Consider the following 17,202-nt stretch of genomic DNA (forward strand, 5'->3'; position numbering starts at 1 on the left):
GGTTGAGAGTCCGCCTGCCGATGCAAGGGACAAGGGTTCGTGCCCCGGTCCGGGAAGATCCCGCATGCCGCGGTGAGGCTGTGCCCATGAGCCATGGCCCCTGAGCCTGCGCGTCCGGAGCCTGTGCTCCGCAACGGGAGAGGCCACAACAGTGAGAGGCCCGCGTACCGCAAAAAAAAAAAAAAAAAAAAAAAAAAAAAAAAAAGAGTAACAAGTCACATCTTGCAATAAGGGTGCAATTTCTTGACTCTGCCACAGTCCCCTTCAAAGTCCTGTGTCTCCCCACCATCCTCAATAGAAAAAGATGCTACACAGCATCTGCTTCCCCGCATTACTTGTTTCAGAATCTGAGTCTGGTCCGTAGTTCCCAAGTCACATGACTACTCCTTAGCCACAAGAAAGGATGGAAAACTAAACTCTGGCAATGATTTCAAGGCAGTGAGATTCAATACAGAAAACTCACCAAACACAGGATTTTCAAAAGATGCTGTCCATAAACTGGACAAATGCCCATTACAGATAGTAAGAAAATTTGTTTAAAATTAGATCAAGATAAATTTTCACTACTAGCTACGTTTTGAGCAGTGTTTAACTACTAGTATTGTTCAAAGTTTTCTACTTAAATTATAGTAAAGTATCTAAGGCAGTGAGTGATAAGTGCCCCTCCGCCTCATATCAGCTTTCTGGTAATGGCATCAGTGAGAAACAATCTTTCTAGAGATACTTGAGGGAGAATCATAACACTGTTTATCAAAAGCAAAGACCATGAGAATACAGTGCCTCGCCAAGGATACAGAGCTGATCTAGCAGATGTGTTGCTCATTCAAATGGTGTTTTGATTTTGTCTATAGTAAGGAATAAATTGAAAAACAAACCTATTGTTTTAAATTTTCAAATTAACAGAATAGTATGTTTCCAAAGAGAATCACCCTTGAAGAATTAGTGTTCAAAATAAAGAATTTCTGATGTTTCTTGTGAGGTACGTATGACTTTTCCCTATAAGGACTCTTAAGTTTGGGAAGATTAGTAAAAATGGAAATCTATTTTTAAAACTTTCTGGTTCTTAAAGTATTCTTCTTGATTAAAATAACAAGAAGAAAGTAAGATAACTTAAAAAAATCTTTAAAGTTTTAAAGTATAGTAGGTATGTGAAAATAGATGTGAATGTTTCAAATACACACACACATACACATACACACATATACACACACATACACACACACACATACACACATATACACACACACATACACAGATACACACACACACACACACACACATACACGCACACACGCACATATATTTTTTTGCCCCCGCAGCTCAAAAATGGAATGGCAAAAACCAAAAAACCTCTAAAATATTTAGACCAGGTTTAATTTTTACTTTATGCTCTATAAATTAAAATTTCACTTGTATTCCTTGGACTCTTCAAATCACAGGTGATAAACAGTTAAGGGAAGGAGGGCTATACAAGAATATAATACGACTAAAATTCAAGAAAAATTATCTTATTAAAATTATACATAGAGTTGACAGAAACCACTTTCAGCAACAGGTATCAGAAACAAACTAGCTTAACTATATTACAAGGGCTATCATCTACATTTGTGAATGTCAGAAAACAAATGAAGATGAGGTAGTGATTTTAAATAAACGATTATCACATACAAGTGATTCTGAAAAACATAACCCTCATTTTTTAAAGATTAAAAAAGTATTATATATTCATTTAAAAATTGGCAATACAAAAAATATAAAGAATATGTAACATCACAAATACTTAGTAGAAACAAGGAAAATATGATAAGGAATATATTTCAAGCCTTTTTATTTGTGCAATCTTTTATATAGCTGGAATCATATTTTACACACATTCCCTATTTTAGGCTATTTGTCCTAATAAAACATAACCTCATCATGCCATTAAAAATTATTTGAAAGTGCTTTATTAACTTACTAATTTTTATCACTACAAATAGTAGTACTATTAAATGTACTCTGCATAAATATTTTTCTTTAGATTACTCCTTCAAGAAGAAATACATCTTAGAAATAAAATTACTGGGTTATGAGGCATGTGTATTTTAAAGGCTTTTAAAGTAAATTTTAGTCAACTTCTTCAAAAAGTATCATCAATTTATATCTCCGCCATCAGTAGATAAGGACATTTATCTTAATGCCCCAGATGGTTTTCAGTTTTATTATAATTTAAGATCGCTGATTTGATGAGTGAAAATCAGCATTTCATTGTCAAGTATAATCTACTCACCAATACTGGCAGCCTCCTAACCCTGGCCTTATTGTTGCAGATTCAAAACAGGCATAGAAACGGAGCAGATAGGAAAAAAAAAAAAAAAAAGGACAGTGAAAGTTAAAGTGAAGAGTTATGTGAGATAAGATTGAACAGCTGGAATTTTCAGTAACTTTTACTCAGTACTGATTTTCCTCAGTCCTCAGGACAGTCCACGTAAGTTCACATTTTACAGCTCTGACAGACCCCACCACACACATATCCTTCTCCACTGTCACTTGCCTTTTCCCCACTAAAAGGTGGTGCAGCTCTCACTTATATTCTACCAAGTTTTCTCCTAAGCATTGGCACAAGGAAGGAAAAAAAAAGAAAATAGGAAATGGTCAACTGTATGACTTGTGATAAGAAGCTTCAACGCTTAATAAAGCATTTTGTTGGTACTTTTGTAAGGAAAAGTTCCAGTAAGATGAATCCTTTCACAACACTGTAAATCAACTATACTTCAATTTTTAAAAATCCTTCTTTTTGTCCTAAGTTGTAATTGTCTGTTTATATAACAGCTTTTCCAAATAAATTATCAACTTCAAGACAGGGACTAAATCACATTTTACTTATATCTCTTGATTCCTAGCATTTCATAGATTTAAGAACATGTAAAGCATTTTTTTAACTGTTTGGAAAGTTTTAGCTTTGTGCATCTTACATTAGTTGGTCTAACCACTTATTTAGCGCCTATCTAAATCGATGTCACTTGCGTATGTTAGATATAATGTTAAGACTAGCTGATTGAAGGAAAAAAAAAATTCCCATCTTAAAAGGAGACTGTAACTGTTATACAATTAAGATGAAATGTTAAAGTAATAGTACAAGAATTATTTGGTAATGTGCGTAATATGTTTGAGATACATAATTTTGCTAACAAAATTATGTGAGGTGTTAATATGAAATATTTCTATCAAAACCTGCCAGGCTGGTACCCAAAATGAGCTACACTAGGTTTCTTAAAAACAAACAAACAAAAAAAATATGGGATATTAAAATCACGACAAAATAAACAGCAAAAAACTACATCTTTTAAATCTCTGTAATTTCACGTTATCAAAAAAATATACTTATTGCTGAGCGGCCTTCAAGTAATAGCTGGAGGCTGGCAATATAAATTATCCAAAAGCACCCTCTAGTGGCAAAAAAGCAATTCACATATAAAAGCAAAATTGTATAAAAATAATGAATGTCATGACAATAATATTTAACTAAAAATTTTCTAAATGAAAATAAAAATGAGTGTGGCTACCATAAACTTTGTTTCAATGATTCTCCACCGCTCTATGCAATAACATAGTCAGTTGAAAAAAAATCAACCTTAGTACTAAAAATACACTTACCATTAAAAAACTGAAAATATACTTAGCATATAAAAATACATATATCTGCAATGCTAATAAAGACATAAGAGTTCTGCTGACTTTCTGTAGCTATGTACCTATTCTACTATTTTTTCATTCCCTGAGCTTCTACTCATGGTAGAAAGTGTCCACCTCTAGCCTAAGGAAAATTGAGTGCAAATTAAACATGTCTAATCTGATTTTTTCATTAGAGACAGCTCCTGTTTAAAATTTTAAATATGATGATCTAAATCACTAAGTAGTCATCACAAATACTTTCTGCCATTCAACTGTATATTAACTAATTAGAAATATCCATAATGTTTCCTATCAACCTTGATTTCCCTAATGTTTTCAACTGCTAAATTTTATTGGCTATGAAGAGAATGTTTCTATGCTTTAAAAATCTTGTGAAGAAACATTTATAATGCTTTGAAGTTATAAAACATTTCAATTCAATAAAATAGTAATAATTTTTTTAAAAGCTGACAGCACAAAAAAACTGCCAAAGAGAACTCTTCTCATTAAAAAGTCTATATTCTGACTTCGAATATTTTCTTTATATTTCAGTACATTCCTATCTTTCTACCCGTTTCTGGATAAAAGATAAGACATCAGTGAAAACCAACTAGCATTTTTTTGCTTCATGTCTTTATTGAACAGGTTCAAAAATGAAGACATTATTTGTAATTAAAAAACAGTGAACAAGAGACAACAACAGCCATAATAATCTTACTTTTCCAAGCTAATAACTTTCAGAATATTACATAAGCAATTTTTACACTTTTAATTTATGCTTACAGTCATATTTTTATCCTACCACAATGGAAAATACTTGTGAAAATAAATAAAAATAAAATAAGTGATGCATAGATCAAGGAAAATTTCTTAAAAACTGAACTATTGCACAACAAATCAACATGAGAATAATATATGCAAGTAATATAAAAATGCATTTAAATACATTGCATCATGGTTCATATTTCATAAATATATTTCACCTACTTACTGTTTATAATAATCTCTGGGTTCTGGAATTAGATGATTTCTTACCAACCCATTTCCATGTAGTACATTATAACATTTACTTGCCACAGTAAAATTCAGTGAGAAACAAACATGTGCCACTTTAAGCTCATTCACCTATCCCTTCCTTGGGCAGACAAAAAATGTGATCTTTAAAAATATTTGAAAGAAGACAGTGCTCAATTCTAGATCAAGACAAGAGTTTGAAGTTCTTCTTCATATGATTTATAATAATTAGAACAGAAGAACAAACTATTGAAATGGAATCCTAATATGTACATTATTCTCCTAAATTTATTACAGCTTATTCTAGTTGATGGAATAAGCTGTAATATTTTTTTTGACTTTTGACCCTTCCTTTTGACCAATATGACTGAATAAAGGCAACCAGAAAAAAAATAATAGAAAGGAAAGAAACTATAAGGTAAATAATTCCCATTCCTACTAAGTTATCCCCTGCCCAAATGGAAAAAAAAAAACAAAAACCCAAAACAAAAAAACTAATGAATAAAATTATAAAGTATATGTATAAATAAATTTCAGAGAAAATTATAAGCCACAAATTTCTACAATGATCCTTACAATTGATCAGAATCATAAATAAGAAGTTAGAAACTACCTATATAGATCTGCTTGTACCTTTATAATAAGATCAAGGCTCTGTTAGGTTTGATTCGACAGAAACTACTACTGAATTACTGAATATGGCTGCACAAGCAATCTAAGGTGTCTACTACTAAATACTATGTTACACTGAAAGTGACAATGACTAAAAGCGGTATTTTAGTCAAAGTTAAAGAGGAAGTATAATTACATTTTTGTGAATGTTTAATTACATAATAAATCAGCTATCCATTAAAGCAATGCATTTTCAGTGGCTTTTTATTCTGATGTGAATGGTGATCCAGTGTTTAACACTAGAAAGGAAGTATGAGTAGGAAAAATTAGATGTTCTCTTAACCTACCCATAACTACATATAACTATACTTCAAGTGACTAAAATTCAAATCCTTTTAAACCTGCATGCCCTGCACTAATGATTAATTATGGAAGTTACTGTCTATTAGGTGAGATGGTTTGTTTTAAAATCCATTAATATGATTTCTTTTAAATCAAGTACATAGATATAAATGCAAGATTTTGCAAGGAGTTTTTTGCATCTTCTATTAAATAATTAATATGCAAACTTTGCAAAAATGAAGTAGCAAATTAAAATTACTGTTCAGACATGAGTTTATGGAAAAGAAAGGAAAAAAGTGAAATTAGAAAGAATATATGTTCAACTAATACACAGTTAAAAAATCATTCAGCTATAACTAGAATGAGATACATCTGTATTTTCAGCCTTGTATCTCCAAAAAAAAAAATTGCATAATTGCATTTTAAAGAATTGAGCAAAGATCTCTAAATTATATAATCAATAATACACCGAGTAAAGGGCAACAGAGACCATAGGGGGTTTTTTCCCCTCTCCTTCTAAAAAATATTTATAAAATTAATAATTAAAGAGCTCTACAGAAAAATGACCTCACATAACTAAGTGTAACTAAAAATATTCTCTTCAGTTCCAAAATTCCAAGCATCCCATCCTAAATGATACTATCTGAAAATAGGTACCAATAATAAAAATGTTTATTCTGATTTTCTGCTCAAAGTAATGATCATCCTCAAGCTTAAAGGGCTAAGCACTAGTGTTTGAGAGTTGGTGGAGGTATGCTTAATGTGCTTTAACAACAACAGAAAAGTAATACCTAAGTTAATGATTCCACTTGAAATTATTTTCTGACTGATAAGTGAACATCTCCTTGTATGGCACAGTTTAGGTTGTCAGGTATTTATTATATACAGTATATGTACACACACATATATACACACACACATTACACAGCCAAAGGATTATGCTCCAAAAACTGTTGAAAAAAGTATTATGAATGATTTTAGCACAAGATCACTAGAGGAAGTGCTCTAGATGTCAAAGCAGCAACAGTCATAAAATTCTGGACTTAGCTCTTTTTCTGTTTGGATTCTGTTCACAGAACCATTCTTCGAACGCCACATTCGCAGCAGAACTTTGCCCATTCTACAGGGTATTTAGTCCCACACTCATGGCAGAATTTTGGTAAGTGTCCCACTGAGTTTCCTTCAATGCCTTTAATGTTTCCACCATTAAGTGAGGAGACATAGTCTCCATCTGGCCTGGGGAGGTACAGAAAGAAAGTAGAAACACAAAGTTCATGTCAGTAGTTTTCAATCTGTAAGCCTTGGGAAACAGAACATAATATTAAGTGTAACTAAAAGCTTGCTTAATCTCATTGTTAATATTCTTCTAGTTCAGATTAAACAAAATCCATGGGGTCTTTTTCTAACCACTCCATCATGATCCATTGTTCTATTTGTCTACCCTTGAATCAGTATCACACTAATTACTATAGCTTCACAAATCATTCATGCATTATTCTTTAACTTGTGCTGGCTAATGTTAGGCTTTTGTTCTTTCATATGTAAAGAACTTGTCAGGATTCATAAACTTTGTTTGAAAATGGCACAGAATTTATACACTGATTTAGGAGAGAATAGATAGCTTTATAATATTGAATTTTCTATTTTATAAAGAAGGTATATTTCATCTTTGAAGTTTTGTAATTTTCTCCATCAAAGTTAAACTTCTTGCTTGGTTTTTAAATTGATTCCTAAATACCTTAAGTGAGAGAGAGAGAGAGAGAGAGAGAGAGAGAGAGAATGTTTCTGAAGACTGCATTTTCTGTTTGTTGCTGATAAACAGATTGCAATAACTTTCAATATAATGATAAGAAAACCAGCAAATTTATTAAAAGACTTCATTATTATTTATTAATTTGTCTTTTTTTAGGTATTCTATATATAATCATAATATATATGTAAATATATCAATTTTGTGTCCTTATTTCCATGTCTTGTAATTTTAATTTTTTTTACTACACTAGCTAGATGAAAATAGAAATTATAGCCGACATTCTTGTGTTATTTCTGCTTTTACAGAAAATGCTTCTTACATGCCACCACTAAATATGAAGAGTGATGTAGGGTTCTAGTAAATCTAGCGTTCTTGTCAATTTAACGACATTCCCTTCTATTCCCAATTTTCTAAGAGCTTTTTTAAAAAAAATCAAAAATAGGTGGTAAATCATATATTATTATTTGACGAATATTTTTTAACCCTTCCATCTGTTGATGTGAAAAATTATATTAATAGACTTTCTAATGTTAAATCAATCATTTTCTGTGATGAATCTACAGTGTCATGAATTTCACGTCTGTGGCCTGGGTTTGATAAATTTCTTGGAGATTTTTATATGTATTTTCAAGTTTATAAGTAAGCCTGATCATAATTTTGCATTCTCTCATTAGTCTGGATATCACGGTTTCACTAACCTTTGAAAATAAGTTGAAGAATGTTGTTTTTCACCTCACTCCCCTGGAAAAGTTTGGTAGAACTTACTATATAAAACTATCATGAGCCCATTTTGTGTGTGTGTGTCTGTGTGTGTGTGTGTGTGTGTACACCATATGTGTGTGTACGTGCACTCGTGCAGTGAGGAAGCAAGCATAGTTTAATTACTGATCCAATTTCTTTAATGATTATAGTTTCTAGTTCATTTGAAATAAGTTTTCAAAAGTTATATTTTTCTAGGAAATTGTGCATTTTATCTGTTTCAAGTTACTGGCAAAAAGTTGTTCTTATAATTTTAAATCTCTGCTGCATCTGTGGTTGCATTCCTCTTTTCATTCTGCATATTATTTGTACCGTCTCTCCTTTTTTGTTGATCCATCTTGAGAAGTTTATCATTTTAAATCAACCAACCTTCTCGTTTTGTGAGTCTTCATCATGTGTTATTCATTCACTTATTCATTTAAAAATATTTACTGGGAGCCTAGTTTACGTAAAGTACTCCTCTTGATCCTAGAGTTAAGAGCAGTAACAAAACAGATAAGAATCCCTGTGCCTAGGGAGCTTAGTTTTATGGAGAAGAAACAACATAAATAACATATATAGCATGTCAGCTAGAAAACAATAAAGCAAAGAGGACATGGTAAAGGGTGGCAGAGACTGGTCAGAGCCGTTAGGATTGCAGTAGAGGGGATGAAGAATGAAAGAGTTTGGAGCATGTTGTGACAACAAAGTAAATTAGAACAAAGGGCCTGACAAAATTCAACCTGATGACAGCAGGCTGATGAGAATTTGAATTAATTAAAGGTGAAGTACCACACAGAATCCTGAAGCTCCCTCTCTACCTCCTGCCAACAAAGATACAGAAGCCAAGATTCGGATCTACTGGTCTAATCAGGATCTCTTGCAGTTGCTGAGCACCATCCGGGAGGAAGCTCCTATTTGACCACCAGTTTTTTTCCTTAATGCTCTCCATTATAATCTTTTTATTTCATTAATTTCTGTTTTATCTTTATTATTTCATGTACTATTAGTTTAGATTTACTTAATTACTGATTTCTTCACCGGTCCGCCTTGCAAAATTCCTCCTCTTCTGGACACTTAACTCTTTCCCAAGATACCCCCTTTGAAGGTTCTTGTAGTCACGGTCTACAGCTGGTAAATTTTCTCAATATTTTTTGTCTGAAAACAGCTTTATTTCATTTTCATTCTTGGACTGACAGTAGAGCTCAGTGGTTCACAAAGAGATGTCCTTAATCTGGCAGCATCAGCATCATGTGAGAATTTACTATAAATGCAAACCTGTGCCCCACTCCAGACCCCACTGACTCTGAAATCCTCAGGTGGGGACAACGAGCTGTGTTGAAATCAGTGCTCCAGGGGATTCTGATGCACATTAAAGCTCGAGAACCACTGGTTCAGCTGGTGAACAATCAAAGGTCCACAGTTATTTTCCCTCGGCACCCTGAATGTGTGGATCGATTTCCATTGTCTATTGGCTCCAAGTGTTGCAAGCGAGCTCTGTACTAGCTGGGTGATCCTCACATTGTCTAAGTAACGTCTTTCCTCTGTGGCTACTTTTAAGACCTCCTCATGGTCTGTCTTCCCAAGTTTCATTACAATGCATCTACATGTTGTTTTCATTTCATTTGTCCTGCTTGGGACTGTTGTTGTTTGATTATGAGAACTCATGGTTTTCATTAATCCTGGATTATTTGCAGGTATAAATTATTCAAATGTTGCCTCTCACTCACTCTAGTTTCTTTCGACCTCTGACTCAACACATCATAGACCTTATTTTACCACCTATGATTTTTAATCTCTCTCACGCCTTCCTTCTCTTAGGACTACACTCTAGATAATGTCTTTGAATCTTTCCTCTAGTTCACTCCTCTCTTCTTCAGCCGGGTCTCATCTACAATTTAAACACCATCTTTTGAGGTTTTTTCCCCTTATATTGAGTTGTTTGGTTCTTTTGTAAAGATGCTCTAATCTTTTTTTGATAGTATATTATCACTGTCAATGACTTCAATTCCCTGTCTTGTTTCCTTATATACTTCAAACTGACTTATTTTACAAGTCATAATTATGATGATTTCAGTATCATAAGTCATGGGCACATGTGTTCGTTTTTTTTGCTTTCATGACTGATTCCTTGTTTCCTTGTACAGTGTGAAATTTCCATGTGTGTTCTGTAATTCAGAATTGCAAGCTCATGTTTATTTACCTGTGAGAATCAGGAGGCCTGGGTTAACAGCATTTCACACCAGAGATGATTCCTTTTGCTTTTGCTTTTACAAGCTCCAAGGAAGCTCTTAAACCAAGAGTATCTAAGCTATTTTTTCAGTTAAGAATTTCTTAGAATATGCAGATGTTGTGCTTTCAAACCTTAAACTCATGGGAAGGTGCGCCTATAGTTATGAATTATTGGTGGGAATTCTCACATCCCTCTGAGCCATGGCTGAGACAGACAAGTTTCCTTGGAGTCTCTTATTCCTGGGTGGTAAAAAAAATTGTTTTTCCTAGTCCATCCTTTCACTGAGAGATAACCCTTTGATTACTGTGAGAGAAGGGTTAACACACTCTTTCTCCTTTTCTGTGGACATATTTGACCTTGGGATAACTTCCTAGCTCTGTTTAATGAAAACCCAACATAGGTGAAATGCCAGCTGTGTTTCTAGGCAACGGTGTTTGTAAGCAGTCCACTGAAACTGGATATCTCCCTCAGGATAACCTGGAAGCTATGCCTATGAAACTGTTATATGAGATACTGGTTCCCTTTGGGGACAAAGGATTTCTCATTAAACGGTCCCTACACCCACCTATGAGAACTTATTCTCTCACACCTAAGCTGTCAGCTAGACAGCCAAGGAAGACGAGCTCCAGGACCGCTGCAAGGGCTCCCATGAAAGAGAAACACCTAACACTGCCCTGCTATTATCCTATATTTCTGTACACAATTCCAGTGACAAATGTAATATACTGTCATATAAGTATCTCTGGCTAAGTCTAAGAAGACTCCTTACTGAATCTTTCAAGAGTCTTGGCTTAGAGCAAGAGGCACGGCGGGAACGGCGGGAAGGGTAAGGAAAAGTTGTTTTTAACACTCCATTTTGTACAAGTCCAAGAAGTCAACTCCTCTCTCCCACAATGACCTTAAAACTCAAGTCTCTACATAGTGAAGATCACTGAAAACCTCAAATGTAGCTGCAGTGTGACAGTTAATTTACAATTTGACCTCTAGCTTCCTTTATATTTTCGTCTGTAGAAGTTCCCGTTACTTTTCTGAGAGCTAAGCTATACATTCAGAAAGATATTTTTTCTTTTTTATCCAGCATTTCTAGGTGTTTTGGGTGGGAGGGGTTGTCCTGGAAATGTAGTCTATCACACTGCCAGAAAAGTAAATCTCTGAGAATTCTCTATCTGTTATGGTTATAATTATTTCTGTCTGGGATGGGGGCAGAGTATAAGTCAAGTGAGTAAGGCTCAAGCCTTCCTATCACATATAAAGCTCTAAAAAGTAAAAAAAAAAAAGGATAAGCCAAACATTTTTTAATGTGATTTTTACTCCTGCCTGTTGACACTTCTTTTGTCCACCTCTTTGGAAAGACAAAATGATCCTTTTATTCAATCATATGTATTTATTAAGTTTTCCATTTTATAAGAATGTTAATCTTATACTCAGCATTGATTCAAAACATGGTTCCACACATATACAACAACATAGTACAACCACACTCCAGGACTCTAAGAAACATAAGTTAACTTCTTTGATATTTAACATGTATTAAAACCTCAGGTGAGACAAACAATATTTCTTACAGAATCTAGCTGAAAAGACAGCAATTCACCAATTCCTCTACGGTCCTCATCTTATGCATAGGCATCACTCTTAAAACTTTCCAAATGGCAGATGCCCAGATCCCACTCTCCAAATTAAAGAAATCAAAATCTCAGGGAGGGACCCTGACGTGTTCATTTTCAGAAAGCTCCACAGATGCTTCTTTTTAATGGGCAACCAGAATGGAGAGCTAGCATCTTAGATACTTGAAAATCTATCCCCGGATTAAATCTGAATAATGACTATGTACAGGTTACATACTTACAACAAAAGCAGACAATATATACAGTTACACATAACACACCCACATCACAACTGGTTTTGGTGAATCATAGGATGTCACATTATAGGCTTGCATTGAGGGCATCTTAAAAAAAAACACCCTATGAAATCCACTGCCTTATTTAGTATGGATTCAGTAGGGATGTTAATTAAGAAGTTAACAATTAAGTTATCCAGTGTCTCCTTATGAGAAATCAAAGGAGAACTTTTGAAGCCTCAGAACTAGTTGTACTTTCACAGAGAGAGTGATTTATTTTTCTGTTTTAGACATCATGAATCATGTAACTACTCCTATCCTCTCCTGTACTTTGGCTCCTAAAACAAAGTTCAAACTCCACTTTGTGTCCCAGGGCTAGTCCATCTCCAGGGTCTCATGACACACATTTTGTGGACTAACCCCATTCCTTTTTCCATTTCTCGTCTTTCCTTTTCCTATTCTTCCTTCATTTAAAAAAAAATGCTGTATCTCACTATACATCATGGCCTTCTGTACCTTTCCTTAAAACCTTCTGGAATAAATTGGGATACATATAAAAAATAAATATAACTGAAATGATTTCATTATATACTTAAAAACAGAGTGAATGTCGAAGCTGTACAAATACTGTGACAGATCAGAAAGGGAAGTACATAGATAAACACAATCTCAGCAGGGGAATTTAAATGTATTAAAATGCTGCTGAAAATTATAATAGCAGTGGTGTAAAGGGTCAATTCAATTTCTAGAGGTAAAAATAAGCATGTTGCAGTTAAAATTAAGACATAAAAAACAAATGCATCCACTGTAAATGAACAAACATCCTTGAGTATTTACCATAAAGATTATAAGGTATAAGAAAACATTATTTATGCCCAAACTATTTCTTTAGTGTATAACATAAAAGCCAAATTAAATCATATAGCAAAGGAAAAATTAGATTTTCTATAAATAGCCTGATAGAAATTTTTGTATATGGTCCTTGAAAAGCAGCATATACTCATTTTTATTTTAGTTATTAGAATATCAGAGTTAAACATACCTGGCCATGTAGCTCTCAGTATATGTTTTTCTTTTGCTTGTAAGCATACCTGAGGCAGGATTTCTAGCCAAACTAGGTGGTGTGGAATTTCGAGGTTTGATGTTAGCTCTAGAAGAGAGAAAGAGATGGCATAATGAAAAACCTACTGAATAGTAAGCATTTATTTCTCAAATTGCTTATTTACATGATTAGAAAAATAATTAGGTACATATATACAATGGAATATTACTCAGCCATAAAAAGGAATGTAATTGGGTCATGTGAAGGATGTGGATGGGCCTAGAGTCTGTCATACAGAGTGAAGTAAGCCAGAAAGAGAAATACTGTACATTAACACATATATGTGGAATCCAGAAAAATGGTACAGATGAACTTATACGTAGGGCAGGAATGGAGACGCAGACGTAGAGAACGGACATGTGGACACAGGGGGCAGGGGAGGGTGGGACGAATTGGGAAATTAGGTTTGACATAAATATACTACCATGTGTAAAACAGAGAGCTAGTGGGAACCTGCTGCACAGGGAGTTCAGCTCAGTGCTCTGTGATGACCTAGATGGGGGAGGCTGGAGGGGGTGGTAGGAGGGAGGTCCAAGAGGGAGGGGATATAGGTATACATATAGCTGATTCACTTCATTGTACCACAGAAACTAACACAACATTGTAAAGCAATTATACGCCAATAAAAAATAATAATAATTAGAAGCTGTAGAGAGGTAAATTCAAAAGATTAAAATCCAAATGATTATTTCAAAACTGAAATCCTTAATACTAAGGATAAACCAAAGCATTCTGCATTTACTAACATTATCTTGATGGTACATAAAATCATTTGACATATGTATATATTCTTTAGATGAAATTTATAAGTTAATCATTCTAAAAGGTTTCAAATTTTTTAAAGTTGAAATCTACAGTTCCCTCAAAATAGAGATGTGTTTCGTTAAGTGCCTATGAATAACTGTTAAATAATAATGTTAAAAGCGTATGAGGTGTGGTTAAAAAAATCAGCTAACCATTTTAAAAGGATAATATTCTATTTACGAAAGTCTGTTGTTGGAAAGAGCAACTAAAATAAGTGGGTTAATATAAAGATTTAATTTCACCAACTATACAGCCTGGGCTACCTGTTACCAGTAAAGAAGAAGTTGTGGTTGGATCATAACTGAATTCCCTTTCTGAAACTGTCAGAATCAAAGAAAGCTTGTAAACTATATGAGGTAATAATGGTAAAAGTATAGGCTTTGGAATTCAGATGAATCTGGATTCAAATTCCAACTGTTTCTGAACAACTCTGTGGTAGTGGCAATCTCTCTGAGTCCAAGTTCCCTCATTTATAAAATATGACCATCATTGCTTATCTTACAGAAAGTTAGATATATAAATTGTAATTTTTATAAACATTTGGCATAGTTGATGGTGGTAATACTACTATTACTACTATGGCTATTGCTACTACAAATTAACATTTATATAACAGTGCTTACTACGTTTGGTATAGCTACTTTTCTAATTGCCTTCATGTAAAACTCACTTAATCTTCAAAATAATCCTATGAAGTAGGAAGGATTAATAATTCCATTTTACAAAGGAGGCAACTGAGGCAAAGAGTAATTTACCCAAGGTGACAGACACAGTCAGTATGTTGCAGAACCAGGGGTAAGATGTTCAATACAGTGTTAATTCCCTCCCACTCTTTAGAAATTTAGTCAAATCTTTTCATTTCAGAGATAAGCAATGTTGTGTTATATGATCAAGTAGGATACTTTAAAAAATGCCTTTATATTGGAAGTTCTCAAACTGGCTGAAATTCTTCCTTTTCTACTTATACAGCAAAGTTGGAGAGAGTCTCCCAAAATTTTAAAGGGCTATCTCCAAAATACATGCAGGAAATAACAACATCTACTATTTTTCAAATGCCCATTACATGCCAAATATGATACCAGGTACTATGCATACTTTGCTTCTTTAATCTTCACAAAAATCTCAGAAGATATTATTCCCATTTTAAAGTTGAAGAAACTCATATTCAGAGATTAAGTGAAGTGCAAAGCTATTACATGGACAGAGTGTTTGAACTTGAATTTAGGTGGGTCTTATTACAAATCTTATATTCAATATGCAAGCCCATCCATGAGGTGTATTCTACTCTACTTTTATACAGCCTCTCTAGGGATGTTGTAGAACTATCACATGCCTTTTTAGGAACTCAATCTCTGAAAATTCATTGCCAAAGGATGGCAATTCCTCCAAGTAATAAGAGTTATAAGAGAATCAGGAAGGACACATTTCTTTTTTGGGGGGGGCTCTAGAATAAAGTCTTGTTAGAAATCCTATCACCTTCATATAATATGTGTATGAGATATATAGATAATGCAAACAAACCCATGCATATACACACACAACTTCATTATCAACAGTTATTCAAATAATTAGAACATTTTAAAAATTAAGGAAAAATATAAGGTTATCAACTACAGCTTCCATTATTCAATGCCAATCGTGTACTTTTAGTAACATCTATGAAGTAGAATCGGAATGTTGAGAACCATTCTTAAGAGACTGGAGAACTAGAACCATTTTGAGCAGTACTTAAAACACGTTGCCCCAGTCTCACATGGTCAACACATTTTTCTTCCTGGCCAGAGTCTGAAAAGTGCTACCCATACTATGTATCTATAGTCTGCCTGCTGTAGTTCAAGCAATAACAAAGAGCGTTTAATTTTGGAACTGCACTTAATCTACCTCACTGCTAATCACTGTTTCTTTGAGATCTGCTTCAGAGGGTACAGAGAGCTAGAGTACAAAGAAAAAGGCTCAGGGCACAAATTTTTCCTTCTAGGATTTATCACTAACTACTTAAAAATAACACATGACGGCTGCTAACGCATCAAAGACTTTTCCCATCTTTGTTTTATTGTATATCTAGTTAAATTTATTATAATCTAGTGTTAAGAGAATGTAGCGGGCCTTGGTTTAAAATTTAACTAAGTAAACTCTATTTAACAACATATTTTTCAATGTTAATAAGTAGTTTAACTTATGAGACCCTAAGTTCATCATTTTAAGATGAGAGGGCTAGACTTGATTGGGGGCCCAAACTAGTAAACCTTGAAGGCCTGTGCAGGAGAGCTCCAAGACTGCCGCTGCCACTCTCGCCTCACTCAGTCTGCTCGGCCAGTACACAGAGGGGAGTGTGCTTGGCAGTGTCATAACCTTTGCCCTGTTTTATGTGGAATTTGTAACCATCTAACAAAAAGACTGAGGATCCTGGATTGAATGCTTTCTAAGATTTCTTTTTTCTCCAGCTTTTTTATAATAATTTATCGTCTGCTTAACTAAAAGATAATCCAACAGTGTTATATATGATGTAATATTCCCCGTATTCTTCTTTAAAAAATGTTACTCCTAAAAAAGAGCTTCATAAGAATAACAATTATTGAAGGTGACTCCTATTTCGACCCTCTAAAAATTAAAATTTAATGGAATAAAATGAAAGCTCTAAAAACAGATTTAGGACAATAGAAATGTTCATCAAAAATCAAAGTGTGATAAATCCTAGAAGAGTATTTAATACTTCTTGGCTTAAAAATGATTAAAATAAAAAAAAATTAAGTATAGGAATGTACAAATTTACAGTGTTCCGTTATATAAAGCCTTTAAGGAAATATCTGAAAAAGATTAATCAAACTGAGTTACAAATACTTACTTGTAAATGGGTAATAACTCATGTCTTTTGATGGCACTGTCTGATTTTGTATCACTGTCATGCAACCTTTGCACATTTCTTCCAGTTCGAAGTGGAGGGCCTAACTTGTCCATCTTACTATTAAAATATATAAAGGTGTACCCATAAGGAGAATGCTACTGTTTGTTTCTTTATATTAAAAAAAAATTTTTTAAGACATTATTCTGGTTCATCAGAAATCCAACCCCCAAGCTCTTAATTATCTGCCAGGGTAAGGACTAAC

The 17,202-nt window shown here is 33.8% G+C and overlaps 1 protein-coding gene across 1 annotated transcript in view; it reads right to left on the reverse strand.

Moving 5' to 3' along the window:
• Positions 1-4,276: 4,276 nt before the first annotated feature.
• ZC2HC1A (zinc finger C2HC-type containing 1A) overlaps positions 4,277-17,202 on the reverse strand; it is a 60,025-nt gene continuing 47,099 nt past the window's right edge. The window contains exons 8-9 of the mRNA XM_079902154.1: positions 13,232-13,339; positions 4,277-6,858 (exon numbers count right to left, since the gene is read on the reverse strand). Coding sequence (XP_079758280.1) covers positions 6,693-6,858; positions 13,232-13,339 — 274 coding nt within the window. The 3' untranslated portion in view covers positions 4,277-6,692. The remainder of the gene's footprint in view (positions 6,859-13,231; positions 13,340-17,202) is intronic.

This window comes from Stenella coeruleoalba (assembly GCF_951394435.1).
Source record: "Stenella coeruleoalba genome assembly, chromosome: 17".
In the NCBI taxonomy this organism is placed as follows: domain Eukaryota; kingdom Metazoa; phylum Chordata; class Mammalia; order Artiodactyla; family Delphinidae; genus Stenella; species Stenella coeruleoalba.